Source organism: Squalius cephalus (genome assembly GCF_949319135.1).
Source record: "Squalius cephalus genome assembly, chromosome: 3".
NCBI lineage: Eukaryota > Metazoa > Chordata > Actinopteri > Cypriniformes > Leuciscidae > Squalius > Squalius cephalus.
The window spans coordinates 6,597,372-6,619,943 of NC_137124.1; the positions used below are offsets into that span (position 1 = coordinate 6,597,372).

The following is a 22,572-nucleotide window of genomic DNA, read 5'->3' on the forward strand; positions in this document are numbered from 1 at the left end:
GAACTGGTGGTGAGTGTGATATCTCTGCGCCCAAGTAAGTGCTTTGCCTGTGCTTCACCCCAATATAGTCCCAAGTCAATATCTGCCTTGGAAATCGCCTAGTCTTAATCTGCATTGCTATTTGTACTCGTTGTGAATACGCAGGCCACAAGAAGTAATTAGTTTTTTTTTTTTTTGTTTGTTTTTTATCACTTTTACTCACGACCTGCTAGCTGGCAACAAATGCTATATGAATAAATACAAACTTGAAACTGAAATGTCTCTTGTGTTGTCAGAACAGTCACAGAGCTGTGGACAAGTGTGCACAAACTGAGAGACACAAATAGCCCAACTCAGTGTGAACAACAGAGGAAGTTGTTTTCTCTCTTCTGTTTCTCTGATGCCTCAGTGTGTCGTCTAAACGTCCGGACATGAACATCTTTCAAGTGTCCCGCTGCTCCACTTTAGCAGTTGTCCTGCTTTTCCTTCTCCAGGGTGAGTATCTTCAGAAACATCTCAATTAATGTCTCAACCGGCTGTAAGACACTTCCTTATGTGTGTTTGGTGTACATGCGGATATGAATCTGAAAAACTGCTCAGTTCAGCTCAGGAAACCTCAAGCCTTATCTTTACAGAATGTGGCCAAATGTAACCAAAGTTATTCTGTTGCAACCAGCATTGTATGTTACAAAATGTATGTTATTTCAGGGTTTTAAGTTCACTTGTATTCAGTGCTATGGAAGAATATACAGCAAGAGTGCAGTGGAGGAGGGGGTGTGAAACACTTCATTTGTAAAGCGCGGATGGACACAGGGATGATGAGCTGAAAATACAGCCAGAGATCACGAGTCATTGTGCAAATATGATAAATTCAGAAATCTGGTGGGAATAAAGTTATTATTTTTATGTTTTCTTATTCTGTTCTTAAGAAGATAAGAGTGCATTCGTGAGAAGTGTGAGATGGTCTGTGATGATAGCACCTCAAATGCCGTGAGCTTCTTTTGATGGTTTATTTAACATTTGCCATCTCTGATCCCTTTTTCTCATTGGCTCTGATGATGTTGTTGCCAAACTAATTAATCTTGTGTTGAATGTGAAAAATATGGCATGATTTTGCGATGATTTGTAACCAGAGTTGTTTGTTGTGTTGTAGGGTCACAAGCTGATCCAGATGTTCAGGTTCAGCACAAAGCTGTCGGAGACTCGCTGGATTTAACTGCTGATTATCCAAAAGAAGTTCTTGCAGTGCAGTGGAAATATAATGAGAATACATTCGCTGAGTATGAGGACGATCAGATCACACGGTTGGATCCTCAATTATTTCATGAAAGGTTAAAGATGTATAAGGACAATATTAGTATAACAATAGAAGACCTGAAACTCCAGGATTCTGGAATCTTCTCTATTGTTGCATTAGGAAAATCTGGTCAACTTCCGACAAAAGTCATTGAGCTGCGTGTTCATGTTGGTGAGTTTAACTGGATATTCATCCTGTCAATGCTGTGAATGTAAACACACATAAACATTCAAGAACTGGAGTTAAATAAGTCTATAGTCATTTAGCTGAAGTTAAAAGAGGGAATTTTCATAGTGAACAGTTCTAGTGTAAAGAACTATTTTCCACTATAAAAAAACAACAACAATAATAATTATAAAAAAAAAAAAATTTGTACAATTAAGGTTCAATGGATGTGAAATATTCTTCTTGGAAACATAGACACCAAAAATACCCTTTATTTTCAAAATGTAAATATAATTGACTGTATAATATTCTCCTCCAGATTTCATCAGAGATGTACAGATTGAGTTCAGTGATTCCTGGCTGGAGTCAAAAAACATGTGTGTGTTTCATCTTCGGTGTCTGGCGTCCGGCGATCCAAATCCCTCCTACAGCTGGAGTGGAGATCTGGTGGAGACTGGACAGAACGTGAGCCACAAACTCCGTCCAGCAGAGAGAGCTACACTCACCTGCACCGCCAACAACACCGTCAGCATCAAGCACAAGATCCAGACTGTAGTGTGCACAGGGGAGGTTTCAAGATTCTGTGTAAAAATGTCAAATACTTAAATTCTCAAGTATTAATAAGAATTATACAATTAAAAATGTTAGGGTTAGTATAGATATAAGCTGTGTCCCAATGTGAAGGCTGCATACTTCGAAGGACACACTAGGTTTCCACTGAATGAAGCCCTAGCTTGACACTTTATCCACTCCCTTCGTCAGAATCCACATCAATAAATCCACAGGACCACTCGTGAAAAAATGTATCCGTTTACCCAGTTAGCAAAAAACATCAGCACAGGAACATGACAGAAAATGAAATGATTAATTAACGACAAAAGGAGATAGAGAAAAAAGGTAAAAAAAAAAAACTGTGAGGCTCCACTCTAGCTTGCCTGACTGTTCACTGTTTCAATTCTCGCGAGAGTATTCCAAACAATTAAAGGTAGGCTACATGCAGTTAAAGGTAAAATGCGATAACAGTCCTCTATTCCCAAAATATCACCAAAGTAATTTAAATGCACTCTAAATTATCCATACACATTTTAGATAATTACAAAATTAACTCCTTGCATTACTGTAAATATTAACTGCATCAACTTGTAAATACTGTAAATATTACCTTCAATTTCCTCCACAAAAACGAATAATGTAAATTACTATTTAACGCATAAATTAAAATTATTTATCAGTTAACTGCATTTAGGCTCCTACACACCATGTAGCCTTCTAGGATTTCCTAATTGCGGCAACCAGGTGTTTCTGATCACCGCTCCTGGCGCCAAGCAACGTTGCGAGAGGACAGCTGCCATCCTGATAATTCATTTGATATAGCCTAATTGAGTAAACAGCTATGGAGCCAGAATTGGCTATTGTCATTTTTATGTTTTATATTTTACTGGAGGACATGTTGAGGATGTTTCAGCCCCGGCGCTGTCGGAATCCGGATCATGTATTTTCGGTTTAGCCCGGTTTGAATATAAAACCCAACTGAATATAAAAAAGTCCAGTATTTCTCGCGCTCGTCATCAGCAGCTGTCACAGATGCCAGGCGACAAGAACAATCCTCCGTAGGCTAGACTGGTCCGAGCGCTTCAGATGAGCCCTTTGATATGGGACGCAGCTGTAGTTGTTACAGGATGTATAGGCTACTCCATAGTGTTCATGGTCAGTACTACATGTTGGCCCGTTTTGCCGGGCGCTTGTTCACAACATGAATAGTCAAGTACACCAGCACTCCTGTGTCCTCGTTCTCTTACTACAGTAGTTAGCAACAATTTGTTAATATTGTGACAATAGACCTACATTTTGTTACTTTAATTTTCGGAACTGCATATTTCGTTAAGTATTCACGTACAAATGTGAAGTAGCCTAACCCAGTGGTTCCCAAACCTGTCCTGCCGGCACCCCAACACTGCACATTTTCTTTGTCTCCCTAATCAAACACACCTGATTCAACTCATCAGCTCATTAACCCATGTGATAATGAGCTGATGAGTTGAATCAGGTGTGTTTGATTAGGGAGACAAAGAAAACGTGCAGTGTTGGGGTGCCGGCAGGACAGGTTTGGGAACCACTGGCCTAACCTACTGAAGTAGGCTACTTTTTTCCCCCTCACATGTGATTTTACATTAAACTACACAAAAGTAGGCTATATAATGTAACAACCTTGAAAATATAGAAGTAAAATGCAGTAGTAGCATAATATAAATACAAAACTATCATAAAAACCCTGACAAGGAGTTTTCCCCCCCCTGCAGAATACATAGCCTACCTCTAGTTTTACTCTTGATACTTTAAGTAGGCTACATTAGAGTATGCAAGACAATTTTGCTTAACTAAGGTTTTAGTAGTTTCCCCCCAATGCAGCATTAGTAGTTATTAAAAGTACTTTTTTCAGAAATATACTTTTTGAAAATAAATAAATAAATAACCTCAGTGACATGGGAGCCGTCGATTGAGTCAGCCCTGCAAACCTGTTGGTGGACCGTGTAAATATGCACTCAAACACTCTGGAGACCATCTCAGATGATGTCCCACCAGCAGGAGGCCTTACCAGGGTCTCTTATGGCCCTGTCCCAAATGGCACACTTCATGTGCACTTTCGGTCTTGTGGACTTACAATGGCTGCCGCGTGCGCGTGTCCGTTAAGTCCGTGAGATCGCAGTGTGTCCCATTTCTCATTTTTAGATCTCAGAAGGGTGCTCGCGAGCGCCCCCATGTGGTCGATTTGCGCCCTTGATGCGCACTTTTGCCGAGCCCGCGCTGATGCGGACTCCGCAGCAGACTTCTTCCCGACAGTCAAAGCGGCATTACGTCACGAAAGTGCGGACTCAGAGGAAGACCGCGAGTGCTTAGGGTTCCATTTGGGACAGGGCAATTGTGGAGCCATCCCGGTCCAGTAGCACACCAGGGTCTCCCTGCTCAGCTCAATACAAGTCTACATCATTTTTATTGTATGTCATGTAAATGTAAATATGTTGATTTTAATATGTTTAACGTATGTTGTTAATAGTTGGAAAAAGTACTTTAATGTAGCCCGTGGAACAAATGATTTTCATTTACCAATTTTATTTGAAAAAAAAAAAAGGTATACAAGAATTTGTTTCATGCAGAAATTATTACTGTCACTACAAACATAAACAATGTCCAGAACAATTCATTCTCTTTTATTTACACATTTAAAGTTGCATAAAAATAATGTACAGATTTTTTCTTTCCTTTTACAAAATAAAAGTGAAAAAAAGTTAAACAAGAATATGTAGAAAAAATATATTTTTCAATCATTCTCTCAAGAAGAGAAAACATCCTCTCCCTACTCTCCTGTGCTCTCCTCGCCTCTGCCTTCGTGCTGGTGCTGCTGGCTCCTCCTCACCGTGGGCACCCACTGCTGAACTCGGCCCTGGTCTGTCCTCAGGGATTGAGGCAATGAGGACGGGGGTTGGTGCAATGCCTCTGTCCCAACACCTCATCCATGACGACAAACCAGGGCCACGTTTCAGCAGTGGGTTTCCCACTCACACCCTCACCTGTCCCAGGACACTTGCAATCCTAAGGGCAGAGCAAATTAACCATGGCTTGTTAACAACAACAACACAATACATTTCAGCAAAGACGTGTGTATTAACTTTCTTACTTTGTATTTTTTTTTCTCCTGAATTGTTCTAAAAAAAAACAGAAAAGGGTAGGCTACTTAACATAGGCGTGCAATCTTAAGTGCATTGTTAACACTGCAAAATATGACACATCAAGACATGCATACAAAATACTTCAGAAATCATAATTTCTGGCAACTCAAATTTGGTTAAAACCTTTGTAGACATAGCTTGCATGACAGCACTACAAAAGCACATAAAAGTGAAATCCCATTGCCTTATCTGATGCTTTTATTGTTGTTGTGGACTTTATAGAGTGAGTGATATTTCTTATAATACACAAGTGAGATAGACTAGTGCAAATATTACAAATAGGTCGTTAAACTAATATTAGCCCAAGTTTTTCCTAAAACTACCTGACAAATGAAGCCACGCAATGGTGATGAAGGAGTTAAGATGAAGTTTATAATAAACTTTAACTCTGGTTTCGCTAGCTATTTGAGTAAATGAAAACATAATACATACATTTAAATGTGAATTTGCTGTCCACCACCGATCTCTAGTCTCGGCCGCCTTTAAAAATAAATAAAAAATGCTGTTGTCACCGGCGCGCAATGACTTTTGGGGTAAAATAGGGTAGGCAGGGGGGCAGGGTTTCGGAAAACATTGAAGCTTCCCCAGCGCCGCCATTGATTAGCAGACCATCACCTGCTGTTAGCATTCCATTGACTCCCATTCATTTTGGCGTCACTTTGACAGCGAATAACTTTACATCTGAGGCGTTTAAAGACTCCATTTGTCACGAAAGAAACACGAAAATGTATAAAAGGCTCAATTACCTTGTATCTTACGGCCATGTAGAAGCAGTTTTTGTAAAAATAGGCTAACGTTTACGTCATAACCACGCGACTCTCTGTCGCACAGTAGAGAGATTACCGTATAGACAGGAGGAGAAGCTCACGCGCAATCGAGGGGACGTGGAGGCAAAATGACAAAATAATTAATCAGAATACTTAGCAAAAGTTGCTCCTGCTCCTCGCTCATGGACAGCTCCTACTCACACTCTCCGTCTCTGCAAGTTTCGGAAGGGAATGATTCAGATTTCTCTCGGCACGGCTACTAGAAGACAGACGGGTTGCTCACGTCACATCTACGTCGTCAAGCTCAGTTTGAGTCTGCGCAGTCGCTCAGCCATCAGGAAGTGCGTGCTTCTAATTGACTTCACTTTTCTCAGTTGAAACCTATGGGGTCGCTGTGTCCAGTTTATATACTGTCTATGAGTATAGGCCGCTTAGGATCCTTTTTATGTATCCTTCCTTTCACGGGGAAACGAAGGGTGCATTTGGCGTTGCTTTTGAATCAGGGTAGCCTTCGTCACGGCGCGATGACGCAACCGGCCTTCGAATACGGCCTTCGAAGGATGCAGAACTGAACTGGGACAGCCTTCATCGAGCCGTGGTGACGCAATCGGCCTTCAAATACGGCCAATCGGCCTTCAAATACGGCCTTCGGAGGCCTAGAAATTTTCTCAGTCTAGAAAGCTCCAAATTCAAAAATAATTTCACATTTCTTCTACATAAATTACCTATTTTAAATACACATTCATCTTTCCAGAGGTGAAGTACCCCTTTAACCCTCTGGGCTTCTTCATTAATGTGTTACACTTGGCTTCCTATTGTGCAAAAACTTACGAAGCCTTAAAATTTAACTTTTTTTTCCCCAGGAAAACCAATGAAATATATTTTTGTTTAATGATATTTTTTTATTATTATTTAGAATTTTTAAAGATTTTTATGATACTTTGCATTAATTATATAATTTTTATGAGCTATTTTTTTCCATTAGAATTAATATATATATATTTTTATTTTATTTTTATTTTATTTTTCAATAAATGCAACATTTCACATCAGAGTGCAGGCCTAAAAAAAAATGTTCAAGTGAGAAGAGCGCCATCTAGTGGCTTTAAAAATATATAAATGTGTGTAATGTCCTGTAACCGCCTATAGGCTGCCTACAGCTTTTTAATTAATTTATTTTATTTTATTTTTTTGATTCCCATTCGGGAAAAAAAAAAAAATCAAATTACTAAGCAACCACTGAATGGAACAACACAAATTACATATCATTTTAATGCATCTAATCACATTTATTAACTCCTAACGAGTGCTGAGTAATCCCTCTAAAACCGAGTGTACCGCCAGCAGGCGCCACCTAGCTGCGAAAATATTCATTACCATATTTTTCAAAAATTTTGCCTTGATTAACACAAAGTTAATGTAATTTGAAAGCTTAGAGTCTGAACTTTACAGTGAATGTATCCACTTTGAAAAAAATCTTAAGTATTGCTGAGTTATTTGCTGATAAATTGAATTTCTTTTTTTCATAATCTATAAAATAATGTACTGCAATGTGTCAAAAACATCATACAGCTCATGAAACATTCTCAGATAATTGAAAATGGCACTTCATTTTTTACAGCATATTATTACAATTAAAATGAGCCCAGAATTAACATAATCTATTGCTTTTATGACAAGATATTCTTCATGGAGAAACAATTGCCCATGAGGGGGCGTCAAAGACTGTACAAAAAGGCTATCTCTGTTCCAAATGCTGTAACTTTTGATTCCTTTGTCCCAAAAAAAAAAAAAAAAAAAAAAAAAAAATTATCCAGATGCAGCTAACATGTAGGGGGACTTCACTAAAAAAGAATTTTCCTCCTACCTTATTTCCTTCCTGAGTTATTACATGACAAATAAGAAAGATATGCAAAATCATAATACAAATTATATATATATTTTATATTTTATCAGCAGTTTCTCGGCAGGACAATGTCCAAATGTAATCTATATTTTCAAAAAATGTAAAAAGAGTTCTTTCAAACGATACCTACCTTTTGACTCTCCTTGCTACAGTTTTGGAGTTATGATTATATAGTTTTTATATAGTTTGGAGCAAAATTTGTTGTGTGTGTTTGTGTGTGTGTGTGTGTGTGTGTATGGGGGGGGGGGGGGTGTTTGTGTGTGTGTGTGTGTGTGTGTGTATGGGGGGGGGGGGGGGGCATATTTACACTCTTGATGTTTTTTAGAGTGTCACCCCTTCATTGCTGTGCACTTTTTTTCTGCACAGTGGCTGATCTGTAGCTTGTACCACCAAAAGTTTCTCTGAGTTTTCCTATTTTTTCGTATTTCCCATTCATTTCCTATGGTCGTGCATTTTTGCACGAAGGAAGCTAAGTGTGACTATTTTTTTTACGACCCTTTAACATATCTGAATCATGTCCTTGATTTTTTTGTGTTTTCACATAGGTAATATAACAAAAGTCACCAGGTTTCATCCCCCTCTGATGAAGCAAAAAAAAAAAAAAAAAAATTCAAAACGTAAACGTTTTCATGCATTTTTGCACGAAGAAGCCCAGAGGGTTAATAAATAAAGAAAAATGAAGATATCTGTGTGAGATCTTTCAAAAATGCTACAACATCTCTTGTGTAAAAATTGAGACACACTCATCATACAAACCTCAACAATGGAAATATGAACATTTTCAAATCTAAATAGTAATAGAATGCAAATGCGTAATTTAGTCATGCTGCAATGCATGCTGGGAGTCATGAGTGAATTTTGCTGGTACCCATCATGCACTGCAGTATGACCATTGACCATACAGCATATCACCATTGTTTCATAAGCTGATTGTGAATGTCTGTGAGAGTCTGAATAACACTGTGGTTAATATCTTACGCTCACAATGTGTTTTCATCATTCTTCAATATATCTGATTGTCACATTAATTGCTGGATGTCACTATAATGTCACACACTGAAAAAAAAAAGTAAACTTTATTTTTTCTTTTTACAAGTTGCATGCAGATTATTTAAAGTAGCCCAAATTTCACACATGGAATTAAGTAAATCTACTTAACCAAGTAAAGTACAATTAAAAAAGAAAATAAGTAACTTTAACTAGGCTAGTTAGAATTTGTTTAATAATTTCTACTTTTTCTTTGCAATACTCTTTAAAACAACATTGAATTTTGCCATGCATTTAAAGTGTATGCTTTATTTAGAAACATCTAAGTAAATAACAACGTAGATATTAGACGACACATCTACAGTATATTAATAATGTGGTAACCACCCGAACAAAGAGACCTCAATACTTGGCTTACATTAACAGTAACATTCGATGGATCATTTTTGAGTAGAAGATGAACTCCAGATGTCACAAAACAAGTTACTAAACCAAACAACAAAAGCAATGATGAAAGATGCAACCTTATTAATCATCCATGCCCCAGTGCATGATGGGAACACCAGTATCAGAAAGTTGAGTAGGTTTAACTTAATTTTATAATGTTGATATTTGCACTTTAATTTCTAAAAGTTTAAAGTGAATACTAATATAGAATTTACTTTGTTTTTAAATCTGTGTTTTCTTCACCGTTATTTCTAAGCCTCAACTGGTGCAAAATACAGTGTATCAAAGATCACATCAGGCCATCTGTAATGGACCTGCTTGTTTTACACTCTTTGACCACCAGGTGATGTGAGCAAATGAAGCCTCGAGAAAAAGAAAAAACCCTTTTGTGAACCACTTGGCTGAAAAGCTTCAATGCGTCATCATGAGGCTTCATCTCGCCACGCCTATATTGAAATGTATTAATGATAAAGCACACTTCTGATCAGTGCATCAGACCACTTCATGATGATTTCACCTGATTTGACACAGTAAAGTCAAAGAAAAGACTTGCATAAGAAATCAAGAGCCCAACTGCTGGACACACCGATCAACATAATGGTGACTTCAAATGTTTGTTCCTCTTTTCTTCAGTGATTTTAATCATTAACATCAGGTGCCACTAATGGCCAATCATCACTGAATACTTTAATTAACTCCAGCAGTGCTTCAGTGTTATTTTAACACTCTGTAGTGTGAACACAAACACTGATGCTCAAAACAACGGATCCGCTTCGTGTCAGGGCCGCATTACCATCGGGTGTGGCCTGTCAGTTATTCCTGTAAGATGTGCTTTTGTGCACAACATAGTGGAGATGAGCAACTAAATGCCAATGAACAACATGTAAAAGACACCCATGCTGATCTATGCCTGGAAAGCCAGACGTATATGGGATGCTTGAGGAGACCCACAGCCCAAGCCAGCAGCGATCGACCTGAAGCTTTTACACACACACACACACACACACACACACACACACACACACACACACACACACACACACACACACACACACACACACACACACACACTGAAGCGAAGCAGGGTTGAGCCTGGCCTGAAAGTGGGTGTGCCGAACGATCTTTTATGAGGCTTTTACAACAAACTGTGTTGAAGCTTTTGACACAGAGCTCTACTTCGCCATCTGGTGGTCAATAAAAAGTCCTACACCAACTGTGTCATTCAATGCTATGTTCATTGGGATGTCATTGTAACGTTTATTTGTATATTTAATAAGCATATATGTCATTAGCAAGATGGCGGTGTGTGTGTGTAGTGATAGAGTTTTTCTAATTTCATTGTATTTTGCACAATACAATGACAATAAAGACTTTCTGTTCTTCATTTTTACTCGCATCAAACTTCTGTCTTTTCACCCTCTTCGCCAATAAATTAGTCCTATGTGATTTGTCATTGCACCACTTTTTGTGTGTTCCTTACAAATCAACACAAACATGCACATTGTTAAGAAACACAAATGCACAAATACAAAAGCAATTACATATTTAATTCAAGAATAACAACAATACACCACGTTTAAAAAAAAAAAGCTATACATACAGACATGACCGATATAATTATAATATTGCAGTAAATGGATAGCGGGTATGAGACAGCGCAATCGACGCGCTTTGTATTTGAGCCCAGCGTGACGTGTCAGTGAGGTAACAAAGCTCCACCGGTCACGTGATAGCCTCATCTCAAGCGATGCTCATTCAGAAGGGACTTTTATTATGCTCAATACATGATATAGGCTACTTGAAGAACAGGGTATGAAAAGGGAGAGACATGACGCTTTATTTATTTTTCTTAATAATACTGGTATAATGAAAAGAATATAAGGTTATTATTATTATTATTATTTAAACTAATTCAAGCCTAAGACTCTATGAAGTTCATGGTATTACACACTCCTGTACAGTTGGTGGCGGTATAATACAAAAGTAGTAATCTGCCAAAAAACAACAAGAAGAAGACTTTTATTATGGAAGGATCATTTACTTGAATAAGCTCCAAATTTCATCGGCCAAGTCTGCTTATTTTGCACAGATAATTGACAACAATCAGAATAACCCAAGACAGTAGTTTAATTCTATTAACAATCTACTCAAATGTAACAGTTATTCAACTGCTCCAGCTTCGACTCATCTCTGTAATAAGTTTCTTGCTTTTTTCAGCTCCAAGATTGATAACCTCCGTAAATGTATTATCTCTGCTCTGCCTTCATCTCTTCCTCACAAGATCATTACTGAATTTTCCGGTACCCTTCTTACACATTTTTCAACATTGGACTCTCAATCACTTTGTAATGAGGTTTCAAAAATGAAAGCTGCCACTTCCATAATTGATCCTGTGCCAACTTGTCTGTTCCAATCATGTTTTGCTACCTTATGTCCTGTTGTACTGAATATTATGAATGATTCTCTGTGCACTGGTGTGGTGCCGGCACCTTTTAAAATTGCTGCTTTGACCCCTGGTTGTACCTAAAAAAAAAAGACACAAACATTGATAATTTACATAATTTTCGTCCAATTTCGAATCTCCCCTTTCTTGCCAAAATTTTGGAGCGAATTGTCGCTACTCAATTGCATTCCCATCTAGCTGCAAATAATCTTTATGAGCCCCTCCAATCAGGATTCCGGAGACTCCACAGCACTGAAACCGCATTAGTTAGGGTCACTAATGACTTGCTAATTGCTTCGGATTCTGGCTGTCTCTCTATTTTAATTCTTCTTGATCTTAGTGCCGCTTTCGACACTGTTGATCATAATGTTTTACTCGCTCGGTTAGAGTCTGTTTTTGGTGTTTCTGATACTGCACTAAGCTGGTTTAAGTCCTATTTTTCTGATAGAAAGCAGTTTGTGGTTGTAGGTCTGTTATTGGTGTAGTGCAATCTGGTGTTCCTCAAGGTTCTATTTTGGGTCCTATACTTTTTAACATATACCTTTATCCTCTGGGTCAACTTTTAAGATCACTTGGTCTCAGTTTTCACTTTTATGCAGATGACACACAGGTTTATATACATTCAAAACCTGACGTTAATGTGGCTGTGTCCTATCTTTCTCTATGTATTTCTGAGATAAAAGAATGGATGTCTAGTAATTTTTTATGTCTGAACAGTGACAAGACGGAAGTAATGCTTGTTGGCTCGCCCCACCAGCTACGTAAGGCGAGTCTCCAACTTTAAGTGTAGAAGGTTCTACACTTCAATTTCAAACAAAATTAAAAAACTTGGGAGTAATATTTGATAGTAACCTAACATTTGTTCCTCATGTCCAGAGTACTGTTAAGACATAATTTTTTCATCTAAAAAATATAGCCAAATTGCGTCCCATGTTATCACTTCCTGTGGCAGAAAAGCTAATTAACATCTTTGTATTCTCTAGAATTGATTACTGTAATGCCTTGCTGGCCGGGGTCTCAAAAGCTACCCTTAACAAATTACAGTTAGTACAGAATGCAGCTGCTCGAATTCTATCGGGTAACAGAACTGGGGATCACATTACTCCTGTAGCCTACTGGAATCCTTACACTGGCTGCCTATCAGATTCCGTGTTGATTTTAAAATTCTGATGCTTACTTATAAGGCCTTGCATGGTCTGACACCTCTTTATATTACTGAACTTCTAACCCCATACACACCAGTACGTGAGCTTCGCTCTTCGGAAACTGGCCTTTTAATTGTCCCGAATACTAGACTTAAATCCATGGGTGATAGGGCCTTTTCGGCGAATGCTCCAAAACTTTGGAATTCCTTGCCTGTGGAGATTAGGCAAGCTGAATCTCTTAGTGTTTTTAAATCTTCCCTGAAAACTTATTTGTTTAGGGTAGCTTTTATATAGCTGTTTATAATTGCTATATTATTGTTATTTATCATATATTTCATTGTTTTATTTTTGCATTGTTTGTTCTATTGTAGGTTTTATGTTTTGTGAAGTGCTTTGAGATGCTTTTTAAAGGCGCTATATAAAATAAAGTTTATTATTATTATTATTATATTATTATGAAACCATAGTCATGGTAACATACCGTTAGTGAGCATGCTCTCTGCTGTGTCTGTGTGATCTGTCAGCTGTAAATTGTTGATTCCTGTTTGTTCGTGGTGATTACTGCAGATGTAATATCACGGTGTTAGTCACTGACCCCTGAGTAAGCCAATTTGATTACATTCGTGTTAAACGTGATCTGAGCAGAGTTATGCGTCCGTAACTTACGTGTATGCCCTGACATGTCCTGTAGAGGTCGTTCTGTTATTCAGATCGGTAATATATAAAGTGTGATTCATTCTTTATTAAGCTGCAGATCAGTGTTATGGGTTATTAATGATGTGATGTTGGTAGTTAGTTTCACTAGTGCACTTTTCACAAGTGCAAAGTTATATTCAGAGAAAGAAAGGTTTAATGTCAGACAAAAGCTATTTATTCTGAATATATTATCATTTTGAACCATCCTTTTATATGATTATTTGGTTCAGTCATTACACAGCATCAGTCAAACTCCTCCTAGCAAAATACACACTCTTAACTAAGAACCAACCAATTTGGGGATGCCAGTTGTGAACTAGTTCAGCACAAATATCTGATAACAGACACAGAGAAGCAGCTCGAAAGTTATTTGATTCTTAATAAAGGAAATTAATACGTGAAAATAGCATGAACACTTCCATGAACGATAATCAGCAATCACGTGTAAATATACGGACACAATCAAAATCACAAGTATGTAAAGTGTCTTTTAAATCTTAACTTTTGAGAGTATCAGAATGAAATGGATGTAAAAGTAGATATAGGCCTTCCAGTGCCATTTCAACATTGTCAATTCCAATTTCAATACCACAGTCAAACTACTCGCCTATAAAGTTCAGTCAGTAATAAAATAAGTACAAATAAACAAATTACAATCAATAGCACAAATATACAATAGAACAAAGATGAAACAAATTCAATAAACAGTGCTTCGATGTTCAGGTAGGCTATAACAGTATTCAGGTACAGAAATTGAATAATCACATGTAAAATAACACTGTATAATCTTCACTGTATAAATCAACTCCTTATTAAAGTTACAAAAGTTATTCAGTCATGAGCTGTGAATGTTTGAGACGCAGCTTTCTTCTGTGAGTGCAAATCCCGAATTTAATTCTCTTGTGTGTCTTCAAGCACTTGAATCTGAACATTTACAAGACTTAAAACACCTCCGATAATAAACTATGTAAAACAAGAACCCATTGACTAATATGGCTACCATGACATATTATATTTTGAGCGACAAAGATTTGGAAATTAACAGATTTTAACGTTAATTACTTTGATTACTTAAAAAGATTCCCACCTCTATCCATTTTGGTCATCGACTTTTTACTCTTTTAAAATGCTAAACACAAGTGAAAAAATTAATAATAATTTAACAAATAACAACTGAACAAACAACTTTTGATTATTCAAAAAGTTTTATCAAAGGAGATTTTCAAATAATGATTTTTGGCACAATGGCGCCCCCTGTCGTGTGGTTCTCCTGTGCACTGCACACCGCCATGGGGTGCAATAACAATCAACAAAACAAGAGATAATGGGCTAAGAAATGGGCCTATACCCATACCCAAAATAATGTGGGCTGCCGTTATGTCGTCTTCCGCTTTAAATTCCGCTTTCGTTTGGATTACTGCAACTCTCTTTACTATGGCATGTCCAAATACTATTGCTCATCTCTAATTAGTACAAAATGCTGCTGCAATGTTCCTCAAAAGAAAACGTAAATCTGATCATGTTTCTCCTATCTTGAAATCACTGCATTGGCATTTTAGAATTGAGTTTAAATTGTTCTCTTTGTTTTTAAATCTTTATATAATCTGGCCCGGGCTATTTGTCCGAGCTACTCCGTCCACACAGTCCCACACGAAACCTGAGGTCTGATGATAAGAGACTTTTGTCCGTCCCCAGATCAACATCAGATCGGCTCAGTCTTTAACTGCTTTTAAATCTCTTCTTAATACCTACTTTTTTTTTTTGTTCTTTAGCTTTTAATTCATTGTGAGTTTTTGAATGTGTGGTTTGTCCTTGTCTCTTTATCTTGTGTTTTGTTCAGCACTTTGGTCAGCCATGTTTGCTGTTTTTAAATGTGCTATATAAATAAATAAATACAAACTTGAAACTTGAAACTTAAATGTCTCTTGTGTTGTTAAATGTCTTACACAATTGTTAGTGTCAGAACAGTCACAGAGCTGTGGTCAAATGTGCACAAACTGAGAGACACGAATAGCCCAACTCTGCGTGATCAACTGAGGAAGTCGTTTTCTCTCTTCTGTTTCTCTGATGCCTCAGTGTGTCGTCTAAACGTCCGGACATGAACATCTCTCAAGAGTCCCGCTGCTCCATTTTAGCAGTTCTCCTGCTTTTCCTTCTCCAGGGTGAGTATCTTCAGAAACATCTCAGTTAATGTAAACACAAGTGAAATAATAATAATAATTTAACAAATAACAACTGAACAAATAACTTTTGATTATTTAAAAAGTTTTATCAGGAGATTTTCAAATAATGATTTTTGGCACAATGGCGCCCCCTGTCGTTTGGTTCTCCTGTGCACTGCACACCGCCATGGGGTGTAATAACAATCAACAAAACAAGAGATAATGGGCTAAGAAATGGGCCTATACCCATACCCAAAATAATGTGGGCTGCTGTTATGTCGTATATATAAAGATTTAAAAACAAAGAGAACAATTTTAAACTCAATTCTAAAATGCCAATGCAGTGATTTCAAGATGAGAAACATGATCACATTTACGTTTTCTTTTGAGGAACATTGCAGCAGCATTTTGTACTAATTAGAGATGAGCAATAGTATTTGGACATGCCATAGTAAAGAGAGTTGCAATAATCCAAACGAAAGCGTAAATCTGATCATGTTTCTCATCTTGAAATCACTGCATTGGCATTTTAGAATTGAGTTTAAAATTGTTCTCTTTGTTTTTAAATCTTTATATAATCTGGCTCGAGCTATTTGTCCGAGCTACTCTGTCCACACAGTCCCACACGAAACCTGAGGTCTGATGATAAGAGACTTTTGTCCGTCCCCAGATCACGGTTAAAGCATAGAGGAGACAGAGCCTTTGCTATTGCCGGCCCTTGGCTGTGGAACAGACTTCCGGTTTACATCAGATCGGCTCAGTCTTTAACTATTTTTAAATCTTCTCTTAATACCTACTTCTTCTTTTTTTCTTTAGCTTTTAATTCATTGTGAGTTTTTGAATGTGTGGTTTGTCCTTGTCTCTTTATCTTGTGTTTTGTTCAGCACTTTGGTCAGCCATGTTTGCTGTTTTTAAATGTGCTATATGAATAAATACAAACTTGAAACTTGAAACTTAAATGTCTCTTGTGTTGTTAAATGTCTTACACAATTGTTAGTGTCAGAACAGCCACAGAGCTGTGGTCAAATGTGCACAAACTGAGAGACACGAATAGCCCAACTCTGCGTGATCAACTGAGGAAGTCGTTTTCTCTCTTCTGTTTCTCTGATGCCTCAGTGTGTCGTCTAAATGTCCGGACATGAACATCTTTCAAGAGTCCCGCTGCTCCATTTTAGCAGTTCTCCTGCTTTTCCTTCTCCAGGGTGAGTATCTTCAGAAACATCTCAGTTAATGTCTCAACCGGCTGTAAGACACTTCCTTATGTGTGATTGGTGTGTATAGGGAGTTAACATGCATCTGAAATCTGCTTGTGGTTCCATTTCTTGTTTTCATATATGTATATGCATCCATAGGTCTATGTGTGTCATATCACATGTAACTTAAAATAAATGAAAAATATGTTTCTGTTTATTAAATAGTTTATTAAATATGTAACTAAATGTGACCCTGGACCACAAACCATTCACATAGGTCAATTATTTTAAACTGAGATTAATAAATAAGCTTTCCATTGATGAGATAAATGATCAAGTCGTATTTCATCTGTGAGAAAAGAGAAAAGTTCAGCTCAGGAAACCTCAAGCCTTATCTTTACAGAATGTGGCCAAATGTTACTGACCGTTATTCTGTTGCAACCAGCATTGCATGTTACAATAATGATAATGATTATTTCAGGGTTTTAAGTTCATTTGTCATTCATTGCTATGGAAGAATATATATATTCACATGTGCAACATTTATGAAATAATAGGCCGCTGTTGAGGTGATGGTGGAGAGTAAATAAATCAAATTAAAATAAAGAGAGCAAGAGTGCAGTGGAGGAGGGAGTGTGAAACACTTTGTAAAGCGCGGATGGACACGGGCGATGAGCCGAAAATACAGCCAGAGATCACGAGTCATTGTGCAAATATACAGTACAAACCATTACAGGCCATAGAGTCTGACATTCAGAAATCTGGGGAATAAAGTTATTATTTTTCTGTTTTCTTATTCTGTTCTTAAGAAGATAAGAGTGGATGCGTGAGAAGTGTGAGATGGTCTGTGATGATAAACCCTCACCTCAAATGCAGTGAGCTTCTTTTGATGGTTTATTTAATATTTGCCATCTCTGTTCCCTTTTTCTCATTGGCTCTGATGATGTTGTTGCCAAACTAATTAATCTTATGTTGAATGTGAAAAATATGGCATGATTTTGTGATGATTTGTAACCAGAGTTGTTTGTTGTGTGTTGTAGAGTCACGAGCTGATCCAGATGTTCAGGTGCACAAAGCTGTCGGAGACTCGCTGGATTTAACTGCTGATTATCCAAAAGAAGATCTTTCAGTGCTGTGGAAATATAATGAGAATACATTAGCTGAGTATGAGAACGATCAGATCAGACGGTTGAATCCTCCATTATTTCATGAAAGGTTAAATATGTATAAGGACAATATTAGTATAACAATAGAAGACCTGAAACTCCAGGATTCTGGAATCTTCACTATTGTTGCATTAGGAAAATCAGTTCAACTTCCAACAAAATTCATTGAGCTGCATGTTCATGGTGAGTTTAACTTGATATTCATCGTGTCAATGCTGTTAATGTAAACACACACAAACATTCAAGAACTGGAGTTAAATAAGTCTATAGTCATTTAGCTGAAGTTAAATAGTTCCTTTATGAAGGAAACCGAACACCTTTAACATTAATGATTCAAAGAGGGAATTTTCATAGTGATATCAGAGAAGAATCTTCCAGTGAACAGTTCTAGCGTAAAGAACTATTTTACACTATATAAAAAATAATAATAATAATAATAATTTTGTACAATTAAGGTTCAATGGATATGAAAGGTTCTTCATGGAAACATAGACACCAAAAATTTATTTTCAAAATGTAAATATAATTGATTTTGCGTATTATTCTCCTCCAGATCTGATCAGAGATGTACAGATTGAGTTCAGTGATTCCTGGCTGGAGTCAAAAAACATGTGTGTGTTTCATCTTCGGTGTCTGGCGTCCGGTGATCCGAATCCCTCCTACAGCTGGAGTGGAGATCTGGTCAAGACTGGACAGAACCAGAGCCTCGAACTCCATCCAGCAGAGAGGGCTACACTCACCTGCACCGCCAACAACACCGTCAGCATCAAGCACACTAACCAGACTGTAGTGTGCACAGAGAAGCTTTCAAGATTCTGTGTAAAAATGTCTTAATATAAGAATAAGTATTTAAGTATTAAGTATTAAGAATACTTAAATTCTCAAGTATTAATAAGGATTATACAATTATTATTTTTGACACCCTTAGAATGGCAAGGTTATGTGTGTATATTGGTTACATTGCCCTAAAATTATCTTGTTAGCCTATTTTTTCATCATGATTTGTACATAAAATGAATTAAAACCTGGATGTTCTATACCCTTCACAGTTTATTAAAAAAGGGGTTTTATACTGTTGGCTCAGACATTTTGGGTTTAAAGAGTATTTAACTATTCATAATTATGAAGCTGAAGCATTAATAAATAAATAAAAATGTAGATATCTGTGTGAGATCTTTCAAAAATGCTACAACATATCTTGTGTAAAAATTGAGACACACTCATCATACAAACCTCAACAATGGAAATATGAACATTTTCAAATCTAAATAGTAATAGAATGCAAATGCATAATTTAGTCATGCTGCAATGCATGCTGGGAGTCATGAGTGAATTTTGCTGGTACCCATCATGCACTGCAGTATGACCATTGACCATACAGCATATCACCATTGTTTCATAAGCTGATTGTGAATGTCTGTGAGAGTCTGAATAACACTGTGGTTAATATCTTACGCTCACAATGTGTTTTCATCATTCTTCAATATATCTGATTGTCACATTAATTGCTGGATGTCACTATAATGTCACACACTGAAAAAAAAAAGTAAACTTTAAGTTTTCCTTTGACAAGTTGCATGCAGATTATTTAAAGTAGTCCAAATTTCACACATGGAATTAAGTAAATCTACTTAACCAAGTTAAGTACAATTAACAAAGAAAATAAGTAACTTTAACTAGGCTAGTTAGAATTTGTTTAATAATTTCTACTTTTACTTTGCAATACTCTTTAAAACAACATTGAATTTTGCCATGCATTTAAAGTGTATGCTTTATTTAGAAATGTCTAAGTAAATAACAACGTAGATATTAGACGACACATCTACACTATATTAATAATGTGGTAACCACCCGAACAAAGAGACCTCAATACTTGGCTTACATTAACAGTAACATTCGATGGATCATTTTTGAGTAGAAGATGAACTCCAGATGTCACAAAACAAGTTACTAAACCAAACAACAAAAGCAATGATGAAAGATGCAACCTTATTAATCATCCATGATGGGAACACCAGTATCAGAAAGTTGAGTAGGTTTAACTTAATTTTATAACGTTGATATTTACACTTTAATTTCTAAAAGTTTAAAGTGAATACTAATATAGAATTTAATTTGTTTTTTAAATCTGTGTTTTCGTCACTGTTATTTCTAAGCCTTAACTGGTGCAAAATACAGTGCGTCAAAGATCACACCAGGTCATCTGTAATGGACCTGCTTGTTTTACACTCTTTGACCACCAGGTGGTGTGAGCAAATGAAGTCTCGAGAAACAAACCCTTTTGTGAACCACTTGGCTGAAAAGCTTCAATGCGTCATGAGCTATTTTTTACAGTCTATGGTCATGAGGCTTCATCTCGCCACGCCTATATTGAAATGTATTAATGATAAAGCACACTTCTGATCAGCATCAGACCACTTCATGATGATTTCACCTGATTTGACACAGTATAAAATAGGCAAAGAAGAGACTTGCATAAGAAATCAAGAGCCCAACTGCTGGACACACCGATCAACATAATGGTGACTTCAAATGTTTGTTCCTCTTTTCTTCAGTGATTTTAATCATTAACATCAGGTGCCACTAATGGCCAATCATCACTGAACAATTCTTAGTAACAGTTCAATTGTAGAGCTCTGTAATTAAAAATGAATGGAAGTCAATGGAGACATATGACTAGTACAAATTCATTTGCAGAGCTCTCTAATTGGAATTGTTACTAGTAAGAATTGAATTGTAGAGCTCTAATTGAATTCTTACTAGTAAAAATGCAATTACGACGAGTAACGCTGGGTACAATTTAAGCTAAAACGGCTTGCCATACAGGGTTGTCTTGCCCTGCAACCAAAAACACACTTCTTTGGTGACATTGTTTATTTCTTTAAGTCCTTTGCTTTGACTGCAGTGCAGCCGATGACTTCCCTAAAGCCGAGCACAGCGCTTTAATGGGCGTACTGCTTTCGCTCTCTCGCTCTGGGGTGCGTTTCCCGAAAGCATCGTTGGCCAACTATGGTCGCAAGTTCCGTCGTTACCAATAGAGTTCAATGGACATTGCGATGAACTTGCGACCATAGTTGGCCAACGATGCTTTCGGGAAACGCACCCCTGGTCTACGGGTGTGCGCGCGCCCTTCCGGGAGAAGTGCCCTTAGGACCCGTATAAGGAAATTCCGCCCCATCTGATGTCACACATACTCGGAAAAAACTTTCCGAAACTTGTGACAAACCGGAAGGAGTATTTTTGGCACAGAAATACTCCATCAAACGTACTACTTAATTTTTTTAACTTTCAACGTAGTGCATAGCAACAGTAATAATGTATCTTGACTACTTTTAGTGGTTATTTTGGGAAAAACAGGTGGGGGGCGTTTTACCCCCACCTGTTTTTCCCAAAATAACCACTAAAAGTAGTCAAGATACATTTTTACTGTTGCTATGCACTACGTTGATATACAAATCTGACACCAGCGACATATTTGAAGAGAAGAGGATTACGTGGTAAATGCTATAATTTTCAGATATTAGTAAACAAGTGTATAAGAGAATATTGTTCTGCAGGATATCACAGTGATGTATGATAGATGAATAGTGAAGTCTGTAGTTTGAGATCATATGTTATTTATAAGGAATATAATTATATTTAAAAAAATATTTTTTTTAAAAAGTCATAGCTTGTGGGGTAAAACGCCCCCCCCCCCCCCCCCCCCCCCCCCCGGGGGGCTTAGTTTCTCTCTATCATAATTACTATAATAAAATATTTCTGTCTATCAAATCCTTTGTTTTACACAAATGCAGTATAACTAGGTGGTAAAATCAAAATATTTGAACAAAACATTAAAAAATGACCTCAAGTGAGCATTAACTAGCTAGCTTGCTAGCAAAGTTAGCTCACTGATGGAAGGTAGTTAAATTAGGCTATTTTGGACATTGCTGAAATAAATATTAATATATATACATGTTGATACATTACTTGCCTTTTACTTTTAGAGATTAAAAACTATTGTCTGTTAATTTTGCTGTTGATCTATGAAGCAAACTGGTTGGTAAAAAAGGGGGCATTTTACCCCACTGCTGGGGCAAAACGCCCCCTTTATACAAAAATATTTTCAGTGAAAATACTAATTAATTATGAAGGCTGAGCAATTTTAATATTTGGTGAATAACTCGTGCCATAGTCACTCAAAACCGGGATGGCAATTCTAGTCACATTTATATGTTTTGTTTCACTGTAATGTCACATTTTCCTTAAGGGGGGCGTTTTCCCCCACTCTACCCCTACATGTCTGGACATGAACACTCTTTGATTGACATTCAGTTCTCCCGATTTAAACCAATGAAATTGCAGAAATGATAGTCAGGTGATTCATAAAAATACGTAGGCTATTCACCTTTTTAAGGTGAATATCCTAAAGTGCAACAAATTAAATGTCCAGCAGAGGGCACCAGCGGTCATTATAGCTTATCCTTTTGTACACATATACTTAGCAGCTTG

At 37.1% G+C, this 22,572-nt stretch overlaps 2 protein-coding genes across 2 annotated transcripts; both read left to right on the forward strand.

The window, feature by feature from the left end:
• LOC307155405 (SLAM family member 8-like) lies at nucleotides 1–4,708 on the forward strand. Its single transcript, XM_079866007.1, has 3 exons — nucleotides 1–474; nucleotides 1,133–1,447; nucleotides 1,761–4,708. The coding sequence occupies exons 1-3, from the start codon at nucleotides 411–413 to the stop codon at nucleotides 2,045–2,047; spliced, it is 666 nt and encodes a 221-aa protein (XP_079722133.1). The 5' UTR covers nucleotides 1–410; the 3' UTR covers nucleotides 2,048–4,708.
• A 12,044-nt stretch (nucleotides 4,709–16,752) lies between these two features.
• LOC307155787 (SLAM family member 8-like) lies at nucleotides 16,753–19,219 on the forward strand. Its single transcript, XM_079866727.1, has 3 exons — nucleotides 16,753–16,924; nucleotides 17,956–18,264; nucleotides 18,635–19,219. The coding sequence occupies exons 1-3, from the start codon at nucleotides 16,861–16,863 to the stop codon at nucleotides 18,913–18,915; spliced, it is 654 nt and encodes a 217-aa protein (XP_079722853.1). The 5' UTR covers nucleotides 16,753–16,860; the 3' UTR covers nucleotides 18,916–19,219.
• The last annotated feature ends 3,353 nt before the right edge of the window (nucleotides 19,220–22,572 follow it).